Below are 21105 nucleotides of genomic sequence, written 5' to 3' on the forward strand. Positions count from 1 at the left end.
GGGTTATTTATATCACGGCCTTTGTGTGTTTCGCTGACTGACTTGCCCCAAGGAGATGAATGCCATTTATGCTTTGTTACCAGGTTTAAATAGTGTGCACGGTGTGTGCATGCGTGTGCGGCAAAAAATGAGGGCTGCAGTTGTCTCTGCTTAAAAAGTGAATTATTTGTGCCTTTTTAAATTATTATTATCTATAGGGATATAATAAAGCTTCACCATGCTCACTTCCTTATGTTTCAAAATATTCCCTCAAATACCCCAAATTACCACTTATCCCCACAAATATTTATATATTTTTTTATTTGATTCACATCTATTAGTGCAGCTCACGCTGTCTTGCCAAGACGCTTTCATGCGCAACAGCTGATAAAGAGGAGAAGCTGCGTGCTGTGGGGTTGCGCCCGTTTGTCTGAGCGTCAGTGTGAAGAGAAGTTGTGCAGCAAACATCTTCAATGCCTCCTCAGTACGCACCAAGCCTGCGCTCTCGTCTGGCACCCTTGCTGCTTTTCCTGCAGACTGGGTTTATCATCATATTTGCTTTTTACACTGAAATCGAAAGAAATGGAAACGCTGATGACTTCAGCAAATGTTACCCAGGTGAGTTTTATTTTTGTGAGCTTGAAAGAGAGGGCGGGGTTGAGGTCAGATGAGGTGAAAGATGGAGAGTTCGTGTTTACTTTGATTAGCTAATTTATGAAGCAACTATCTTTTAAACTTTTTTTTTTTTTTTTTACTATCTTTTAAACTAACTTCATGTGCATGCTTTAGTGTGCGAAATAAACACACTTTAGTCCAAGAGTGTGGGGAGGAGCTGCCGTTTGTTGGTCATTGATAAGCCCGTGAGTAAATGTGTTGTGTCCTCAGCTAAAATTCAGCTGTAACTGTTTATTTTTGTGCCTTCTCTTCTTCTTTTTCAGAGTTCCAGGATGTGAATGTGATAGTGATTCTAGGCTTTGGCTTTTTGGGCACTTTTCTAGTGCGGCATGGTTTCAGTGGCTCTGGGTTCAACCTCCTTGTGGCTGCCATGGCCACCCAGTGGGCCCTCATACTGAACGGTGTGGAGTCCTTGTACTACAGGGGAAGGCTCAGGATAGATCTGAGAAGGTGGGAGGAGACGGTTGGTGCAGATAATTTCCTCTAAAGCAGCTTATATAAATAAATTTAACTGGAACTTGTCTGCTGTAGCTTGATAGTTGCTGAGATGTGCACTGCCTCAGCCCTCATTTCAATTGGAGCTGTGCTGGGGAAGACCAACCCAGTCCACCTCATCCTTATTGGACTGCTCGAGGTGTCAGGGTTCATCCTAAACAAATGGCTTCTGCAGTTAATCCTGAACGTAAGCCCACGTTTCACCCTCATATCATATCTTTAGATGAAGTGTATTCACATCGATATGCTGCTGCTGATGTTATTCTGGTCCTTCTAGACCCAGCCTCTGATCAGCATCATGATGCTTCACATCTTTGGGTCCTTGTTTGGACTCATGCTGACAGGGACACTTTACCGTAAAGGCTCAGAGCGGCGATTTGAAAAGGAGAAATTTGACACAAAGATGGGATTGTTCTCCATGTTAGGTAACAGCTTTCCCAGATATCTGCTGCATCATTTGGCTAATTTCCACTCTAGTGAATCTGTGTACACCTGAATCTGTCTCTCCTCTCCAGGGACTGTTTTCCTCTGGATGTTTTGGCCCAGTTTTAACTCTGTCCTCGTGGATGATCAGACTCCTGGGAGGAAGCTGGGAGCCGTGTGCAGCACCTACCTGGCCCTGGCCGTTAGTGCTGTGACAGCAGCTGCGGTGTCTGTGCTCTCCAACCCCAAGGGAAAACTAAACCTGGTATGACTTGACACTTGATATGTTTGCACATTATTGTGAGACTTTATGTGCAATGTCAACATAAGGTGTCCAGCATAAAACCTCCCCTCTGTGCCACTAGACAGACTTTTGCTGGCCCACAAAAAGTCAGTTTGAATACAGCTAACTGTTTTTGCTCATTTTGCTTTAAAACTAAAGCTTTAAAATAAATGCAGTGGATCAAATGCTGTGCTGCTCTTTAGACGAATCCCTGCTACCTGTAGGCATCTCTGCTAGAAAGAGAGACGTATGGTAGCAGCTGTTGGCTTAAAGCGACATTAAAGTAAAGATCTATCAGTTTATCTGCTTTCATTTTAGCTTTTTTTTTTTCATTTCTACTCTCTCTGAACAGCTGAAAACACTGTTTTTCTTCACATTTAAACTATCTCCACAGGAAGGGCTTTTATTAATATTTTAATGGGAAAATGCCCTTATCTGCCACTTTATTAGATACACCTTGCTAGTGTCAGGTTGGACCACATTTTCCTTTATAAGCTGTCTTAATTCTTTGTGGCACAGATTCATCAAGGTGCAGGAAACATTCTTCAGAGATATTTTTTGGAGACCATTTGAGTTCAGTGAACTCATCGCCATGCTCAAGAAACCAGTTTTAGATGTGCAAGTTGTGATCATAAAGGGATGGACATGGTCAGCAACAACACTCAGGCAGGCTGTGGCATTTAAAAGATTCTTAGTTGGCACTGAGGGGCTCAGAGTGTGACAAGAAAATATCCCCACACCGTTACACCAGCAGGAGCCTGAACTCTTGACACAAGGCAGCATGTATCCATGCTTCCATGCCATTTACTCCAAATTCAGACCCTACCATCACAGCAGAAATACCAGACTTCTGTTGTCTAATTTAATTAGCCTGTGTGGACTGTAGTCTCAGTCTCCTGGCACCTGGTGTGATCTTCTGCTGCTGGTAAAAGCATCTGCTTCAAGGTTCCACGTGTTATGCATTCAGAGACGCTCTTGTGCACACCTTTGTTGTAACGAGTGATATTTGAGTTACTGTACTGCCTTTCAAAGCATTTTCAGCCAGTGGGAATCCCCTTTCTTTTTCAATGACCATGCCTGCATGCTTGAATGCACTAAACTACTGCCATGTGATCAGCTGATTATATATTTGCATTACTGAGCAGATGAACAGGCGTACCTAATAAAGTGACTGATGTAGAATATTATTTTTGTCAGTATTTTATTTAAAAAATGAGGACTGCAGTTATCAGCACCTAAATAGGCTTTAAAGCCATGAGTGGTTTTTGATGTTCTGGCTGCGTTAACACAGAAATCTCCTAAAATATGACAAAAATGAAGTTTATGTTATTCACAAACTTTTGGTGACCTCCAAAGAGGTTTTTTTTTTTACTTATTAAAAAAAAGTGGGGTTAATTTAAACAAACTTTGGTGTATATTAAAATTAACAGTGCAAGCTCAGCTTCGTCACCATGTGAAGCACCTAAAAGTCTGATTTTCTCTCAGATCCACCTGCAGTCCTGCATCCTCGCTGGTGGCGTCGCTGTCGGCGTCTCCATGTCAGCAGTTCGTCATCCTTGGGAAGCCATGATAATCGGCTTTGCTGCTGCCATAATATCATCCATTGGATTCCAGTATCTTAAGGTTTTTCTCACCCCCTCCTACACGTGGACATTTGCCTCAAGCTTGCACAGTCTGTATGATAAAACTCAGCTATTAACTTATTCCGCAGATCCACATGCTGCTGGCATTCCAGTGCCATGACACATGCGCTATCTTAAGCAGTCATGCACTTCCTGGTGTACTGGGATGGCTAGCGCATCTTGTCCTGCAGATCAAAGACTCAGATGATCACACAGTGTAAGAATGAAACGGTCCCGTGATGTTGGACTGCAACACGTAAAAGAAGGAACACCCTGCTTAATTATTTGTTTTTCTTTCCTCCTTCTTTTGACAGAGCAATCCGGTTTGCTGTATTTCACATCTGTAGTCTCCTCATCACCATCGCTCTGAGTGTGACGCTGGGAATCCTTACAGGTATGCCTTAACCTCTATTCCAGCAGCAGGTACAGTCAGTGCGCAGTCTTCTTTATAAGTTTCATCTCCTTGTTTGAAGGGCTCCTTATCAGGTTGAAGTTTTGGAGACCGCCCCAATACAAGAATTGCTTTGATGATCAAGCCTTCTGGGAGGTATGCAGTCATCTTCTTTAATGCTTCCCTTTCAATAATTAAAGTGTGAAGATATTTCTGACACATTTTCCACCATGCTGAACTTTAAAACCTTCACAAAACCTTAAACAGACAAAATGTTTTCATGTTTTTGCAGTTTTCTCATCTCGCTGTGCGCAAATAAGAAGACGAAGACGCCTGTATATAATTTCACACTCTCTCTCCTGACTTTTAAAATAATGTAGTGGGATATATTTTTTTGTGTGAGGGGGGAAAAAAAAAAAAAAGGAGGATAAAAATTGGGAGTGAGGAGTGTCAGACTGATTTACTGCTCAGTATGTTTTTATTGCTGCCGTGGCTGTGAAACACTGCCCTGATGCTCTGGGTGTCACACAAGCTGAATGGACAGATGTTGCATTCAATTACAAAGTCGCAGCACTGAAAGGACACCCTACAGATGTGAAACCTGTCTGCCAGAGGTCAGCACTGTGGGCTAACTGAAACTCAACAATAAATCTGGATTGCTGCAAACTTTCAGAGCTGATATAGTGTTATTCCTGGAAAATTACAAACAACCCCACATGGTTACATTCAATGAAACACGTATGTGTACACATCTACGAAACATCCGTACCATAACCATTTATGGAACGTGCACTTGGCAGGCAGGCCGAATTAAGGGATGCCATAAAACAAAGGAGATGGAGACAGTTTAGTGTCATAAAGCTCCCAAAATACACAATTTTGTTTATGCATAAGTAAACCATTTTAACAACATGGCTACAGAGTGCGAGTGCAAATAGACACGTCACATTTCAAAATATTCAAACTTTAAAGAAATCTATGAAGATTTGTGCTTAATTATGATTTAGCTTTTATACAGCAAACCAGATAAATTAAACATGTTAATCTGAAGGCTAAAAAAAAAAGGAAATAGTTTATATATAAAGTGAATACCCACTGAAGCATACAGTATAGAAAGAAGAGTGTATAACTGTGGACATGAAGAGACACGCAGAGTTCATTACTGCCAGAGATCCTCTGTACGACCAAACTTGAACACCAAACCCCTGAAGAGGAAAACGATAAGATGAGTGAAATGTTTTCATTGTCCTGAAACGGACGAGAGAAAGAGGACTCAACAACTCACCCGAAGAAAATGAACGCATTTTGGAAGAAAACAGCAATTCCAGGGTACACAGTGGGCTTCTCTGCAAAAGATGCAACAGGTTTACGGCGTCAGTTACAGCATCACGCCGTCACAGCTTTAATCCAAGAGTTCCTTACTGCAGCAAAAATCCCTCTAAACAGCCTCATTTTCACCCAGCAAACACTGACGCGTGACCACAGTTATGCTGTTTATAAATACAATTAGATCTAAAGGTTTTTAGACAGGGACACTTTTGTTTGTAGCTTTGTCTCTGCACGTCACTACATGGAAATATGGCTCCAACTGGAAATACAAATTATAATGAAAAAAAAAAAAGGGTCTACAGGTGTTGACTATTAATGGACGTTTCCTGTTTGCACAGTCAGAGCTGCCTCGTGCTGGCGTCATGAGTGCGTGTCGGTTTGTGGATGTGTGTGGTCATGCTTTAGTAACTGTCATGAAACAATCAGATTTGCTGCACTTATTGTCGCTCACTGTTGTTGAACCAGCCCAGTTTAAATTTTATGATCAGAAAAAGTAACCGAAGGTGCCAGAGTTCCCAGTCCAAAGTTTCTACAGTTAAAAACACAGCTGAACACTTGGGCCAAGTAGAAAAGTGCTAAGCAGATAAAGTGGACTCACGGGGCACTACAAATCCTCCAAAGAGAATCCACATGGAGGCGATGAGGGAGCCAAAAGCCAGCATGAAGCCGATAAAGAGCCACACTCGAGCACCTGCAAGTAAAAGATAAGAAAGGGTGGGACACTGAGTGACGTGGCGTCGAGCTTCGTTTACCACGTTGTGTTTTACTGCATGCGCAGGTACACGCCAGAAGATCAGTAGAAAGCAGATGTGAGACATTAAATAAATAATTGCTAAATGAAAATAGACAACCTGTCGTCATCACAGCAGACACACACCTGTCTGTCCCATGCAGCCTTCGCTGTAGCTGTCTCCTCTCACTTGGCCATTTGAAACAGCATTTATCCTAAAAGGGAAAAAAGCAGAATACAGAATCTTCAGATGTTACAACCCGAAAAAAGTAACATTAACTAATAACTGTTGGAGCAGAAAAGTTATTTATAAACACTATCCAGGCCAGTTAACTCTGTAAGTGTTGTATAAATGTGTTTATTACATGCAAACCAAAAATTCCTAGAAGTACAGCGCTGTGTTTCAACATGAAGTTGAGAGTCTTCTTTTGCAAGGTTTATAACAAAGAGAGAGAAGATGCTGGAAAAAACATGACATAAATTGGATGATTTAACAAAGAAACTCTTTCTCGGGATCGAGGAATAGGGAAGATTAGACCTCCAGGCAAGGGGTGACTCCAGAAGCGTATATACAAGAGAATACAGCAGAGCTACCACCATACGCCAGAGAAAAGGATGGAAATGGTTTATAAATACATACACATGTGGCTGTGCTGAAGAGAATTTAGCCTGAAAGCAGTGTTAAGACTAGCAGTCATAAAGAAATAAGCAAGAGTGATTATTTTGACGAGAGTACAACCTTGAGTTATAGAAAAAGTAAATATTTAGGAACAGGATGCAAACACGGCACAACCAGTGGCATGTGTAGTTACACGGGTTACAATCAGTAAAGCTCCGGGGGAGAGGAGAGAAGTTTTGTCATTAATGCATTAGTGATGACCTCGGACATGAGGAGGAGGGAAAACAGCACCTCCGAGGAGCTTATAACAGGTTATGGAAGAAACTCCTGGGACATTTTGATCTGCCTTCCCGCAGATGAGGATTATACCACAACTGTCTGCTGAATAAGGAACCATGGCTGAAAACACAACAAACACAGCCCGAAAAGGACCATTCAGAGGGGGCAGCAGGTGCATCCAGTGTGGAACAGATGCTCGTACAGCAAAGTATCACTAAAGTGTCACTTCAGCCTTACAGTGCACATTGTGCCACAAAGATAAACTCCAACACCACAGCGCGTGGGGGATCTTCTTGCATATGGATTGCCAGTTTAGTCCTACAGTCCCAGTAGCCACCTTTTTTGAGCTGGGCCAAGATAGTGCGGAGATCTGCTGTATCTGGAATCTGCAGGGATATTGATGGAGTTTACTACCCTGATGGGCACCAAATCACCTCTACACATCTGCCTAATGGCGGTTTTATTTTTGCTGGACCAAACCTGCCACCATTCAAACATCCAGCTGGGAGTGCAAGTACGATTACTATGAGGGAAGTTGCTACAAAAACATCCAGGTCGATGAGGACATACAAGACCAGGAAAAACGAGTAGATGGAAGAGCAGAGCACGAGATGAGTGATGGTGACCGGCCACAGTCCTTGAGCCAACTCAGGGCCCTGCTGGACCCAAGAACTGGGGACCAGCTCATCGGCCTTGCAACATCTGTTCACTGTTGATGAAGTGGACTCCCCCGTCTTAACCACCATGACAGGCAGCCAGTGATCTAAAGGAGGGGGTGTCGAAGAGACTGAGATCCCTGGGCTTATCTTCATCCAAAAGTGGAATAAGAGGACTTAACATCCAGCCTTTTTATGGTTGCAGTGATACAGAAAACTAAATCATGCTTAATTCTAATCAGAATATAATCAGTACAGGAGTAAGAAAACGTAGTTTCAGTAATGTAATGACCCTCATGCCTGACTTTTTCACCCAGATTCCAGGAGCATTGTTATGACCACAGTGCACCCTTGGCTCTGTGTGTGTGAGAGTGAGAGCACCAAGCAGGCACTGTGTAAAAAAGCAGAAACACTGTGGACTTACGATTTAGAATTTGCGTCTTTTTCCCTTCTTATTTTTTGCTGTGCTGGGTTATAATCACAGAGGAATTGGAGAACTTTTTTCTGCATTTCTATTGGATTATATCGGCACAGACTGGTGTCAGTGGCCAGGATGCGGATGTTTTCCTCTATCTCCCTCATCTCAAAACCAGCAGTAGAAATCAGCATGATCTCACAGTAGAGTTTGTTCATTGAATTATTATTATCTTACTTGGATTTTGCTTTGCTCATGTTAAATTGCTGAAATAAAATATGCTGCATTCAAAAAATGTAAATTCTGGGCATCCCCTTTTTAAATTTTTGTGAAACAATAAAGATAAAAAAGAACCGGTTCCAGACTTCCTGTTTTGGAGATATCTCTAAATCCACACTATGAAGCTGAAGTTGTCTCTCTTCACATTCATTTAGCTATTGAGAATTTTTCACATGACTGACACATGTAAATTTAACTCACATGTTCACAAATGTCTCTGAATAAAAAGATCAAAACTGGTATCAGTGTCACCTTAGACAGGGTCATCAATCAGGCCACTTTTGAAAACAGAAAGGGGCAACAACCCCCGACTCCCAGTTATTACGTGACTAAATCGCTGTTGTTGTTTTTTTTAAGGTCATGTGACATCAGCTCTACTTCCTCTGTGACAGTAGGCATGTGATTTGGAAAACCTGCAGGTTGAGCTTTAAACCTTCAGAAACACCAAACAGCTGCAGTCTGTCTTACATGAGAAAGGCCACAGTAGCGATGACTCCACAGGTGTGATATGCATGATGAAATTCATCCTCTGCTGGGTATTTCACTGCTGCATCAATGATGATCCACCAGCCGGTGAAAAACTGCAAAAACAACATCCTCGGTTATTTAAATATGTAAAATCTTCTATACAGATATATATATATGCCTTTATTGTCTTGAAGAACTCAGTGGAAATACCAGGACTCCAGCAGCTATAGAGGCAATTGTGTTTCTTCGCTCTCCCCAGTCCACATTACACTCACAGTCTCCGCACCGGATCCCGTCCAGAAATCCTGACATGACTCTGGAAAAAAGTAAATGTAGGTGTAAGTCAGGATTTGAATTAAGAGAACAGGCAGCTCAGTTTACACAGTCTGAAAAAAAAACAAACAAATAACATATCTTTTTACTAATAACCTCTATATTATTCAATGCATGTCAAGATCAAAATAAAAAACATAAACAATGTATTTAACTCAAAAACTGGGAAAGTCCTCAGCTGAGGAGCCAAAAAATTAAACATAGCCTATAACACAAAAATCTGATATTGTGTAGAATAGCTCAAGAAAATAAAATTAAGAATCAATACATAATATAAATATTATACATAAAAATCTGTTAAAATCAAATCAAGTCAAACCTTAAAAAGCTGAATATAATACAATGAGAAGGTGAATAAGAAAAAAATCGAAATTAAATAATTCAATTTAATCATAAATACATATTTTCATAGAATATATAAACTGACTATAAAAAATTTAAAAAGTTCAGAAAAGAAAAACTATAAAACACAACAGGCTAAAACTATTTGTTAAATATCAAATAAATGTATTAAATTAAGGAGGTCAAGAGGGGAAAAGAGGGGGGGGGAACAGTAATATATATATTTTTTAAATGTTCAGTATAATAAAATAAAATATAAATAGCAAAATAAAGAAATTGGTAAAAAAAAATTTATACAACTGAAATAATACACAAATAACACCGGACAGAACAGTAGCTTGTCCGGGAGTAGATTTCAGCTCCCATTGACTTTTGATGGAGGTGTGGAGGACACACGTACTCTGAATTTGTCCTGAACATCAGGACTCGTGGAAACCTACTCAAATAATGATGCTAAGCCGTCTACTTTAGGTTCAATAACTGAACATCAACGCTCTGGGTATTACCACAGCTACTAGACTATTACAGCGTCCCAGGAGGCCACCGTCTGGAGAATGCATAACAACAATGACACAGCTGACTCCTTATTTGACTCTTAAAACAGTAAAAACAGGTCACTGAATGTAGTAAGGAAAAAGTGTCTCAGCAAAATTTCCACCCCATTGTGTACAGGAGGAACAGCTGATTTATTAAAGTTTAAATAAATGATGACATCACACTTTCCACAGCCAGCCAGGTGTATTCCTGACTCCACTAATGTAAGTGCAGGCAACATGAAAGACAGCTGTTCATTATGCTTATTTCCAATAATCAATAAGCGAAGTCAGAAAAGTGGACTGAAATCTGACACAAAAATCCATCAGTGCGCAGGCGCCGTACAGTAGGCTCATGCTCGCGCACAAACACCAACAATACTGTAACTCCACATTTATCCCGTTTAATCGCCACCTGCAATATCCACTAAGCCCCTAAGGGGATGATAAGAGCAGGTATAAGTTTTAGAAACTCAAACAATGCTCGTGTGTTTGATTAAAAGCCTGCGCTGTCGCTTTCTTTTGTTCATCGCTTTGGTACTAGCAAACATTTCCTTGAAGGTTTCTTCTCGCTACGAAGTTGCTGAAAAAATACCACGAGCCAAACGACAGCGGTGGGAACGGATAGAAACACACATCCCGACAGTGTTACCCGTTCCTCGTGCCATTTTCAAAGGAATTCCTACCTTTTATTCTCGCTTTTTGACGTGTAAAACCTTTGGACAAACCCGACTTTGCTTCCGACAGAGGTTCGTCACGCACATGCGCAGTTAACCCACACCCTTTTCGATCAAAGACGCTGTTGATGTTGTTGCCTTCAGGAGCAACGGATAAAGTGTGAATTTGTAAACATCTCTCCTTTCTAATTCCAGTTACTCCTCACCAGTAAAATTATTGCATAGTAGCTTTCTAAATAAGTGCAATTAATATAAAAGGGTTCACATTTTCCCATTTAATGACTCATTAATGACACTAGTGTTTCTGAAATAAGGCTGGCATCACATCTCTACAGTACCTGCGCATTTTACTAAAGAACACTATTCATCACTCTTTGCACAGCTATTGAGCGGGCTGAACAGGATCCTCTGGAGGACCAGTTACTGTTACTGGGCCGCACATTTGGCACACTTATATGCTATTTATAATATAAGGGAATGATATGATATGATAATAATCAATATATATATGTGACATATAAGTAGAATTGTGGCATTTTATTCTAACATAATAAAATACTTTACATTTCTGTCCACATTTCTTTATATGATTTAAACTATTAATTGCAAAAGAATTCAGATTCAGAGTTCTAGGCACATAATTATTATTATTTTATTCATACAAAACAAAGAAAGAAAACAATATCCCGTAAAGTACAATATAGATGTACTTTATTTATTATTGGAATAAAGTACATCTTATTCATATAAACCATTGGAATCATATATAGCATGACCTTATATATTTTACTCATTAATCTCCTTGTTGTATGATATTTTGATTTGGGTTTATTGAACTTTTCACTTCTTTTATCTTTATTTAACTGAGCTCCTTATTTTGTGATTGTTGTGGGGGAGGGAGGGGGGGGGTTAATCTTTCTGAGCTGGCTAAATGTGTGTTATTGAGAGACAATTTTTTCGTGTTTTGGTGACTGTAACACAATAGTTTCTCAGTTTTTGGGATAAATGAAGTACATCTTATTTCTTTCATCCTTTGTCTTCTTTCATTCCCAAATTAACTTCCTGAAACCTCACGTCGTCATATGAGAATATAACATTTTGGTTTTTGTCCTGTCTGTTGAACACTATGTTCAACAGACAGGACACAACTATGGCAACTTTATTGTATTTTATTATAACATAAACGTCTAATCTCTGCATGAGGACATACTTTTTTTTAAAGTATTTTAATGCTTTATTTCATATTATATAGATTATGCTTAATTTTTATATTTACCACGTTAAACTCATCACAAATATCTGGAAATTAAAAATGCATTTCAAAAGCTTGAGTCTCAGGAGGTTACATGGCCAGGACCACTGAATCCAGTAACACATTATCAATGCATTTAACCCCTGAGATGTCTTAACTTCCAATAATACATCTCAGTTTTTATACATTAGAGGAAGCCCTCTGTACAACTATATGGGCTGTAACATTTTAACATAGACAAAAAAAAAAAGAAGCTTTATTTAGCTTTTAGTGTGCAAAATGAAAGAAAACACCCCACCAGCTCATCACCTGGACTTATTCCCTATCAATTAAAAAACATTTTCTGTGTTAATTCTATTGTACAGTAGTGAAAAAACAGGAGTTTATTATCTTGGGCTGACCTTGGTGTAGTATAGCAGGTAATTGGTGATATCTTAGGTCAGCAAGGAGGCTGTAAGTCCAGTGATCCTTGGCATTTTCTTGTTTTCCAGGGCCATGCAGTAGGCTGGATCGGATCTTTCAACTGGCTGGCTTTGGCCCCTAGACTTTGTTTAATATTAAAGTAGTACGGAATACACAAAACTGCCTTTTTGTGGAAACTTTACACTTAAGTTTACACTTAAAAACGTAAGTTTTTCCAAAGAAAATGAGGAAATTTCCACTCAGGACACAGGAATAAAAATAAGTAAATTCTTAACAGAGATGTAAATACTATTTAAATATTGAAAAGATGATGATAAACAAGAGAAGGAAGGCAGAAGTGACTGAAGATTATTTTATTTCCACAGTAGCATGTTTGGTTTGATTCTAATCTAGGGGTGCAGTTAAAAACTGGATAAAGTTCACACTTTTTGTGTATCAGATGTGAAAGAAAACAGATTTCTACAGTATTTTCTTGCCTTGTTTCTCAGGATGTAGATTATCTAGAAGCCACTGACTATAGGCTCGAACAGATGGGGGATTTGCGCCTGATACCTCATGTGTGAGTCACATGACAGGCTCTTTAGCCCTGCTGCCTCTGACCCTCTTGGTGACCATAATCTGTACTACCTGAGTGCACAGAGAATCCATTTAAGGCTGCACCATCAGACAGCATCTACTTTATTGATGACTATTGTAGAATTTTGATTACATGGAGTATATAGTCACAGAAATATCAGAATATCAGGTTAGTGGTTCATAAAAAAAGGTTTTAAGTCGTATATAGACAGGTTATAGCATGGTTTTGTTAAGATGGAATATTGTTCACTATACATGAGCAGATTCTTCAGTCAGATGGGCAAACACAAGATGACAGTCATCTTAGAGGAAGCCGAGCAGCTGCAGGGCAACAGATATGGAGAGAATGATGACTCCGAAATAGCCAATGTAGCCATAGGCACCGTTCATCCTCTTGGCTGGATCTGCAATAAAAAGGACGAGCAAACATTGATCAAATCAGGATTATATGAAGAAAACGAGGCTAAACTTTTCTGTCTTCTCTGAAGTTCTGAACACATGATCATTTAAATTTTTTGCTTCCATTAATAATGCAGATCTTTGACTTCTTAGCTTAGTAACTTTTCACTCATATGTTATCAAATGTAAATGATTAAACAACGTAGATACTGAGCAATAAAACTGCTCAGACTGTCACAGGGCTGTAACTTGTGCAGCACCTGGACTTCAGCTCTGAACATCTGTCAAACTGCCATGTCATGCATATTATTATTTTTTTGGGCGGAAGATGGCGAGTTAAATCTTACAAGTGTGATTAATGGGGTTGTTTGTCCAAGCTTAGCAAACACCAATGTAGACATTACTGGTTGTGGTATTGATTAGGGGTTAATACTAACATAACTCTATATTTATTAATAAAATATTAACGTGAGTGTATAAATTTTACGCATCATGACTCCATTCACTTAATTTCGGTCTTACCTCCTGTGTAGTAGCCCCAGGCATAGGAAAACCTGCTGGTCACCCAAATAACCCCCAAGACAGATGCTGACAGCTGGTTAGAAGTGCACACAAATAAGAGTTAGAAAGAATGGAGGAAGTCAGGAGAATTTCCAGATGAGGGCACAACTGCCCCTCACCAAAGCCGCTGATATAAAGTACACACAGAATCATTACATTACTCATGAATTCAACTTAAATATAGATTTTAAGTACTTTTATTTTATTTAAATATTCCTGTTGTGCTACTTTCAGCACATTATAAAACAATATCCTAAAAATATAATGAATTTTTAAAGATATGACCATCCAGCAGAATATAAAGTACAATTACTTCTACCTGGAATATTAAAAACAAGTACACATTAATGAATCGATAATTATCCAGTTTGGGTCCTACACACCACAGATTCGCACACTGCATTCATATCATTTTATTTTTATATCCCATCCTTTCTCTTCTGTTTATCCTTATCAGAGTCACAGGGTGAGAGACAGGGTACACCGTGCCAGTCTATTGCAGAGGGACAGACAACCATTTGCACTCACATTCACATGGGCAATTTAGAATCACCTATTTACCGTGACCCCACTAAGTACATGTCTTTGGACTGTGGGAGGAAGTCGGAGGCCCAGGGGAAACACGGGGAGAACACGCAAACTCCACACAAAAAGACCTTCTTGCTATAAGGCAACAGTGCTAACCACCATGCCACTGTGCTGCCCTTTTTTATATTATTAATTAAAAATGCCTTCATTGGGTTTGTTAAGGCATTAAAAACTACCGGGTCAAGGTCAGAAAAAGATAGCGATTTTGGTTAAAATAACAATCGCTACATGTGCTGAAGCCCTTTCATGAGGTATTTCAACATTTCACCGCTTTGTCTGGAAAACCATCATATAAATATATGGTGATTTGTGTCCATGAACATACATAAAGATCACGTCTATTTATTTATTTGAGATCATTTACCTCTCGTTCAAACACTCCCCCTCCTGTCATAAGTGTGTAAATGCCTCCTTGTCTCTCTTTCTTTGTCATGCACTCTCACAGGTATCAGGGGCTCTAACAGGTTCAGTGAGGTCTTTGAGTAACCGCTGGTCTTTGGCCTGGATCATTACTAATAAACAGTTATCAAATAAAGTAACAATCCAAGCATATGCACAGATTTTTTTCCTAAAAAGAAAAAGAAAGAGAGAGAGTGCTCCACCAGAGTCTCCACTCCACAGATGAGTCTGATGATATGTGCACGCAATTTTTTATATTTAGTAATCTGCTACAATAATCTGTTTTTCAAAAGCACTGAGCCTGCAAATACATTTCTTCTGACAGCTTTAATTGTGCTCACTTCAGCAGCTACAAACATTTCACTTCCTCACTGACATCTCATTATCGACCACTTAAACTTTCTGTAAACTTGCTTTCCTCTAAGGATCTTCCCGCTCTCTGCACATACATCAAACCTGCCTAACAGGATATTTGCATGCTATCTATATATCGTAAACCGTTCTTATGTGATCTGTAGTGAGATATCCCAGATTTTTAACCTAATTAAGATGATTAGATTTATATTTTATAAACTCTGTTTATTTATTTATGATCATATCTTCTGTTTTACTGTGCACCCTCAATCCACCACAGAGAAAAAAGTCGTGGACACACCCCTGTGATCGAGGAAAATCTGCTTATTCACTCTGACACTAACGTTTGAACTAGACTGTTATCTGGAACATTCATGCCAAAGATCACGAGGGCGTGTTCCTGCTCGGCCCCTGACCCACTGCACTAACACCAAGACAATAAATGCATAAAACAAAAAACTTAGTAGTGAAGACTGATTAAGTGTATATGATAAAACGTACCGGGTAAACGAGAGCTGCGATGGTCTGGAAAACCAGCCACTGAGGGTACACTTCCAGGGTGTTCTGATGCGCTCTCTGGATGCAGTTAAAGACTTGCTCCTTGTCGCTGTACATGGTGGGATACTGCAGAATAAACAGCAAGCATGCCTGACATAAGCCCGAGATGCAAATAAAAATCACTTCAGAGCGTGCAGTATTCGTTTTTCACTTACTTTCACGTTGTACTTCTTTCTGGCTCCCCCAACCTTAACTGCCAAATAGCCCACCATGATCCAGCTGTACAGGTACGTGAAGATAACATATCCGAAGTTGGATGGCAGCACGGTGAGAGCGTCCATTTTCAGCCTGCGATCAAATCAGGTGAACAGCGAGGTGTGCACACGCTACGCTTTTATAGCGCAGGAAAGAGGAGGAAGCGACAAAGTAAACAGTACCGCGAAGTAGACGTTACATAAAATGTCGCGAGATCGCCCGAGACTTCCTTTATTGACATTTGAAATGCATTCACGACTTCACTTTCTCCCAGTGACGGTACAGTCGTTAGTTTCTCCCTTTTAAACCCTAATAAAATACAAATTATAAGCCTGCAGGCTTACAACATAGATTGATAGTTGTAGGTATAGCTATATAAAATTTCAGATTTTATTAAAGTTTCTTAAAGTTTAGTCTGAAAAATTTTTAGTTAGTATGTAAAAAAAAATTGAGACTTATGGGGTCATTTTTTTTACAGCAGAAAAAAGTTTCTATACCACATCTATGCAAACACTATTGATACAACTGCTCCCTTTTTGAACCCCAAAAATACTAAATTACAAAGCATAACACTTTCATAGCTATAACAATTAAATAAATGCTGTCTCACCTTTTGTAAATTTAATGCGTTTAATGATGCTGTACAAAAGGTGATCTTCATACCACACATATTAATATTATGTATCAAAGTACATGGGACAACAGTTTAAATTACTTTTTAGTATTTGAGTAATTTAATAAGCATGGGAAATATCCAAATTAAGTGTTCAAAGCTGAAAAATAGCCTACATTTAATTTTCTTTTATACCATAGTCAGCTGTCAAATTTGAGAAGACAAGAGCAGGACGCAAAAGACAGCGGTCAAGAGAGGCACGTATTTAATGCTGATAAGTACAAATCCAAAATTACACAAGTAGCAATGCCAAGGAATACACATATTCAGAAATCACATGGAGCACAAGCTCAGGAAACACGAGCTTGTGCTCGTGTTTCCATAGTTAAATGGATAACACAACAAAGGGTGCAGAAAGGCTCAGGTGATATACACATACAAGAAGTAATGACCAGTGTTGGGTAAGTTACTTTAAATTAGTAACTTAGTTACATTACTAGTTACTTCTATCAAAAGTAACTCAGTTACTTCAAGTTACTCGTTACTTTCAAAGTAACTAGTTACTAGGGAAAGTAACTTTGGTTTTACTCAGAACTCTCTTGTTAATGTGTTGCTTCCGTAACTGGATACCCAGCAAGATTGCCAGTCTCTAGCTTGCTTACATGTTAGCACTATCCTGCCACAAGTGCACTGTGCCACTTACCAACAGAAAGGAAAAAATAATGTGCATATTTCCACGAGAGAAATCCAACGCCTGGAACGTCATTGACCGCTGCCATGATTCTAGCCTAAGTCACAACGTCACGTGCGCTTTTTACATCCAACACGAAAACTGCAGTCGTGGTACTTTCGATTGTACTCAGAACTCGGAAATTCTACCTTCCGAGTAGGACGATGTAGGTAACACCAGACTGCAGATGAGCTGCATACAGGGCTGGACTAGGACAAAAAATCGTCCCGGGCATTTTGACTAGAGACCGGCCCACCATTATAGGAAAAATCATAAAGCCTTTGAATGAAAACAAACGCTGTTGTGACAGTGATGTACACTGTTTTGATGGTATATATGCATCAATCTATCAATCGTTTGTTGTAAGATTCAGATAATTATTTAATAAAAGCTAGATATTTTAAATGAGAAGAAGAAAGAAAAGTACTTCTTTGTGCCCCCCTTTCCCTGTTAATGCCCTACCTGGCCCCCCTGGCAAAACTTTGCTAGGTCCGCCCCTGCACAGTTACCAGCTGTCAGCTACTTAGAAAAGGATCCTGGTGTTATTTGTCTCTCAGAAACAGCTCATAACTTCCCTTCAACTCATTCATGTCACCTAAAAGGTAAACCTGTTTCTCCATCACCTGTTCAGCTCTGATGATTCAGTAAGGACATCTCCTGGTTTCATCTTCATGTTTCCCTCTCACCACATATCCAAACCGATATCATGACCAGCAGCTTTTACAGCTGTGGCTCCAGCAAACATCAGCTGATACCAGAAAGTAATATTAAATAAATTCTAACAACAGCTGATCAAGCTTAAACGTGCAGCTGTTGTTTAACGCGACATCCGCTGGTTTCCTCTTTCTGGCGCAAAGTGGGCGATAAACAAACAAGAGAGAAAAGCCGATCAGCTGATCATTGATCCGTTTCATGATTGAAGTAGAAACAGGAGAGGGAGGGGGAGAGACTGAGAGAAAAAGCGGCAGATGACAGCGTAAAGACACAGAATAACTCCAGCTTTGTGTCTTTTTCATTGTAGCTGAAGTCCGGGACAAACTGTGTTCCTTTTCACTTCAATACGAAATATTTTCTCTGAATACGAGACAATTCCGTTTTTTACGGGATGGTTGGCAACTCTAATAATTAACCTTATGAATAAAATAAAGTTCAACATCAGTAACATAGCACCCACCCAGCTGTATAGAAACTCCGTCATGCTAGCTAGTACCCAGTACGAAAAAGTCAGCATAACAAAAATAAACTCCACCTAAACTTGGTTTATATCTGACCCAGATAAACTGCAGGTCATAACTTCTTACCTGAAGTTCAGTTCACCTGACACTAGGACCAGCGGCCGCCTCGGGTTTCTCCTCCTCCTGCCTCCCCTTTCCCTCATCCACCTGCTGGTCTCCACCACTTGCTAATGTTACTGAAACTGTGGAAGCTCTGTGATAGCCACCACAAGAAGTAACGAATAACGACCCTACCTAAATCCCAGTAACGATTAACGCGTTCCGGATTTTGGCATAATAACTAGTTACCGTGCTCGTTACCACAGTAATAACGTAGTTACTACACTGGTAATGACTGAAATAGAACTAGGAGTGTAATTAAAGATAGCTGAAAACAATGAAGACAACAAGCTGAGGAAGTAAAACCAGACAAGTTACAGGAGACCAACAGCTACCGAAATAAAACAGGAAATAAGACACAACAAAACACAGGGGAAGACAGAATCACACAGAAACAAAGTGAAAGACAAACAAAGAAGAGACTGATGGAGGGATGGAAAGGAGAAAATGAACCATAAAGAACCATGGAAAGCATCAAAAAATAAACAAGACTTGTAAACAATAACTCCATGAATAGAACTCTAAATACTAATTTGAACCTAGACACACAGAAAATCCAAACAGAAAGATAACATATAAATAAAAATAAAAAATAAAATAAAATATAAGACATAAATGACAGACTGTAGAGATTCCCTCAGGGAGGAATAATTAAACACAAGTATTGTTAAGGTTCACAGTTCTGTAAAAAACACAAACATGAGTCCTCCTCAGAAAGGAACCATAAAAAACCAGTGTCCACCACTCAGGGATCATAACACAGTCTAATCAAAAACACTTCAAGTGCTCAAGTTGAGTAGAAAGGTGTAGTATAAGTACCAGTCAATTTACCAAATTCATTTTACTCTGCGTCACAGTCCAAGCAATGATTCCAACACTCAGCATCAACATCAGGGGATATATCACAGTTTGAATAGAAAACCTCCACCAGTTTAATATCTGTGACACAGAGGAACAGAAACAAGTCTTGGTACACTGGGTGTTTGAGCTGTTTTCTGATAATACAATGGAGAGAACTTTAAAAAGTGCATTTTGGGTAAATTTTCATCGTTATGTCGTCCAAAAAAGGCAGCATATGAAAGGCATCGTTTTAACCTACAATTGTTACCAGACTCATCTTCTAGTCCTCCATCTCATGATAGAGGACAATCCTGTATTTATAACATGAATAAACATCACATTTCACTAGGGTTTTTCTGAGAGAACAGGGAGGTTGACTGGGTCGTTAATGAAGCTGTAAGGTTGTGAAATTATTTGGATAGGAAACAGACAGTAGAGGTGTCAAGCATACGGTAAATGATTCCTGCCAGTGATAACAACCTCCTGACCTCCAGAACAGGGGTCACATGCAGCTCCTTGGGAAAATAAATAATACGAATTTATTTGAAGTGTATTTTATTTGTGTCAGTTCTTTTTTTAAATTGTAGTTCTATTTTTTTTTTATTTTTTTTTGTCGCTCAAAATAAGCGTATCAAGACTTTCAACGCCAGGGAGGCCAAGCATGGGGAAATGTCAGGAAAGAAAAATATCTGAAGAAAATAGAACATTTAATGATGCCCGGGCAGATTCATTTCAGAATCATCAATCAGAATCAGAATACTAATAATATTGATCCCTAGGGGAAATTATTTTGGTTACAGTGCTCCAGTATAAACAGTAACAAAGACAGACAATACACTAAGTAAGAAATAGACACAATATATACAATATATACATGACTTATATAGATATAAGTCACTTATTGATAAATAGCTGAATAAGAAGAAGAGCGTGTGCAAAAAGGGTGTAGCTATTGCAGTAAACAGTGTGTTAAGTGGATGAGTTGTACAGGGAGATGGCCACAGGCAGGAATGATTTCCTGTGGCGTTCAGTGGTGCTTTTTGATACTCAAGTCTCTCACTGAACGTGCTCCTGTGACTGACCAGCATGTCATGGAGGGTGGGAGGTATTATCCAACATTGTCTTTATTTTGGACAACATCCGCCTCTCCGACACCACCTTAAGGGAGTCCAGCTCCATCCCCACAACATTACTGGCCTTACGGATCAGTTTATTGAGTCTGTTAGCTTCAGCGACCCTCAGCCTGCTCCCCCAGCATGCAACAGCGTAGAGGATCGCACTGGCCACAACAGACTCGTAGAAAATCCTGAGCATTTGCATTTACTTCTGATAAGAGTGGCCTACCAGTATGCCTAATTTGTGTAGAGAGATTGGCTAACAATAAAATGTGAAATGTTTGGAAATGTCAAAGACATTTCCAAAATAAACACACAGCCTTTGCAGAAAAATACCCGGAGGGAGAGAAATAAAGCTGAAGAACTGAAGCAGAAGGCTGATCTGAGGAAAAATCCGTTGAAGAAGTGGATGAAGTCTGCAAATTTAACTATGCAAATTTTGTGGCCGTTTAGCAAATAGTCAGGCATGGGAAGCCGTTCACGGAAGGAGAATATATGAAAGAATCATTCATTAAGATTTCAGAATGGGTCATCAACACTTTCTAGAGTCTAGAAGGTGTTGATGACCCATCCTGGTTGAAGATCCAATGATAACTCCCATTCAGCTGACTGATAACATCTGAAAGTCAGTTTCGCTGGA

At 39.5% G+C, this 21105-nt stretch overlaps 3 protein-coding genes across 3 annotated transcripts; 1 reads left to right on the forward strand and 2 right to left on the reverse strand.

Moving 5' to 3' along the window:
- The first annotated feature begins 397 nt into the window (after window positions 1–397).
- rhd (Rh blood group, D antigen) lies at window positions 398–4540 on the forward strand. Its single transcript, XM_063497537.1, has 10 exons — window positions 398–597; window positions 918–1104; window positions 1186–1336; window positions 1427–1574; window positions 1665–1837; window positions 3341–3478; window positions 3567–3694; window positions 3792–3871; window positions 3951–4024; window positions 4161–4540. The coding sequence occupies exons 1-10, from the start codon at window positions 453–455 to the stop codon at window positions 4185–4187; spliced, it is 1251 nt and encodes a 416-aa protein (XP_063353607.1). The 5' UTR covers window positions 398–452; the 3' UTR covers window positions 4188–4540.
- A 320-nt stretch (window positions 4541–4860) lies between these two features.
- Window positions 4861–10648, reverse strand: tmem50a (transmembrane protein 50A). Its single transcript, XM_063497538.1, has 7 exons — window positions 10538–10648; window positions 8854–8959; window positions 8644–8756; window positions 6075–6142; window positions 5796–5888; window positions 5154–5214; window positions 4861–5073 (listed from the first exon to the last, which is right to left on the reverse strand). The coding sequence occupies exons 2-7, from the start codon at window positions 8953–8955 to the stop codon at window positions 5028–5030; spliced, it is 483 nt and encodes a 160-aa protein (XP_063353608.1). The 5' UTR covers window positions 8956–8959; window positions 10538–10648; the 3' UTR covers window positions 4861–5027.
- A 1893-nt stretch (window positions 10649–12541) lies between these two features.
- Window positions 12542–16031, reverse strand: mgst3b (microsomal glutathione S-transferase 3b). Its single transcript, XM_063499542.1, has 4 exons — window positions 15794–16031; window positions 15582–15704; window positions 13701–13773; window positions 12542–13183 (listed from the first exon to the last, which is right to left on the reverse strand). The coding sequence occupies exons 1-4, from the start codon at window positions 15917–15919 to the stop codon at window positions 13083–13085; spliced, it is 423 nt and encodes a 140-aa protein (XP_063355612.1). The 5' UTR covers window positions 15920–16031; the 3' UTR covers window positions 12542–13082.
- Window positions 16032–21105: the final 5074 nt, after the last annotated feature.

The sequence above is a fragment of the Pelmatolapia mariae genome, linkage group LG16_19, assembly GCF_036321145.2.
Source record: "Pelmatolapia mariae isolate MD_Pm_ZW linkage group LG16_19, Pm_UMD_F_2, whole genome shotgun sequence".
NCBI classification, from domain to species: domain Eukaryota; kingdom Metazoa; phylum Chordata; class Actinopteri; order Cichliformes; family Cichlidae; genus Pelmatolapia; species Pelmatolapia mariae.

Coding starts and splice junctions, on each gene's coding strand:
- rhd (XM_063497537.1), top strand. CDS start 453: ATGCCTCCTCAGTACGCACCAAGCCTGCGCTCTCGTCTGGCACCCTTG. Junction 1,838..3,340: donor CCAAGGGAAAACTAAACCTG/GTATGACTTGAC, acceptor ATTTTCTCTCAG/ATCCACCTGCAGTCCTGCAT. Junction 4,025..4,160: donor ATGATCAAGCCTTCTGGGAG/GTATGCAGTCAT, acceptor ATGTTTTTGCAG/TTTTCTCATCTCGCTGTGCG.
- mgst3b (XM_063499542.1), bottom strand. CDS start 15,919: ATGGACGCTCTCACCGTGCTGCCATCCAACTTCGGATATGTTATCTTC. Junction 13,774..15,581: donor TCGCAGCTCTCGTTTACCCG/GTACGTTTTATC, acceptor ACTTCTAACCAG/CTGTCAGCATCTGTCTTGGG. Junction 13,184..13,700: donor CTGGGGCTACTACACAGGAG/GTAAGACCGAAA, acceptor TTTTTATTGCAG/ATCCAGCCAAGAGGATGAAC.
- tmem50a (XM_063497538.1), bottom strand. CDS start 8,955: ATGTCAGGATTTCTGGACGGGATCCGGTGCGGAGACTGTGAGTGTAAT. Junction 5,215..5,795: donor TGGAGGATTTGTAGTGCCCC/GTGAGTCCACTT, acceptor CATCTTTTGCAG/AGAAGCCCACTGTGTACCCT. Junction 5,074..5,153: donor AATGCGTTCATTTTCTTCGG/GTGAGTTGTTGA, acceptor TTTCCTCTTCAG/GGGTTTGGTGTTCAAGTTTG.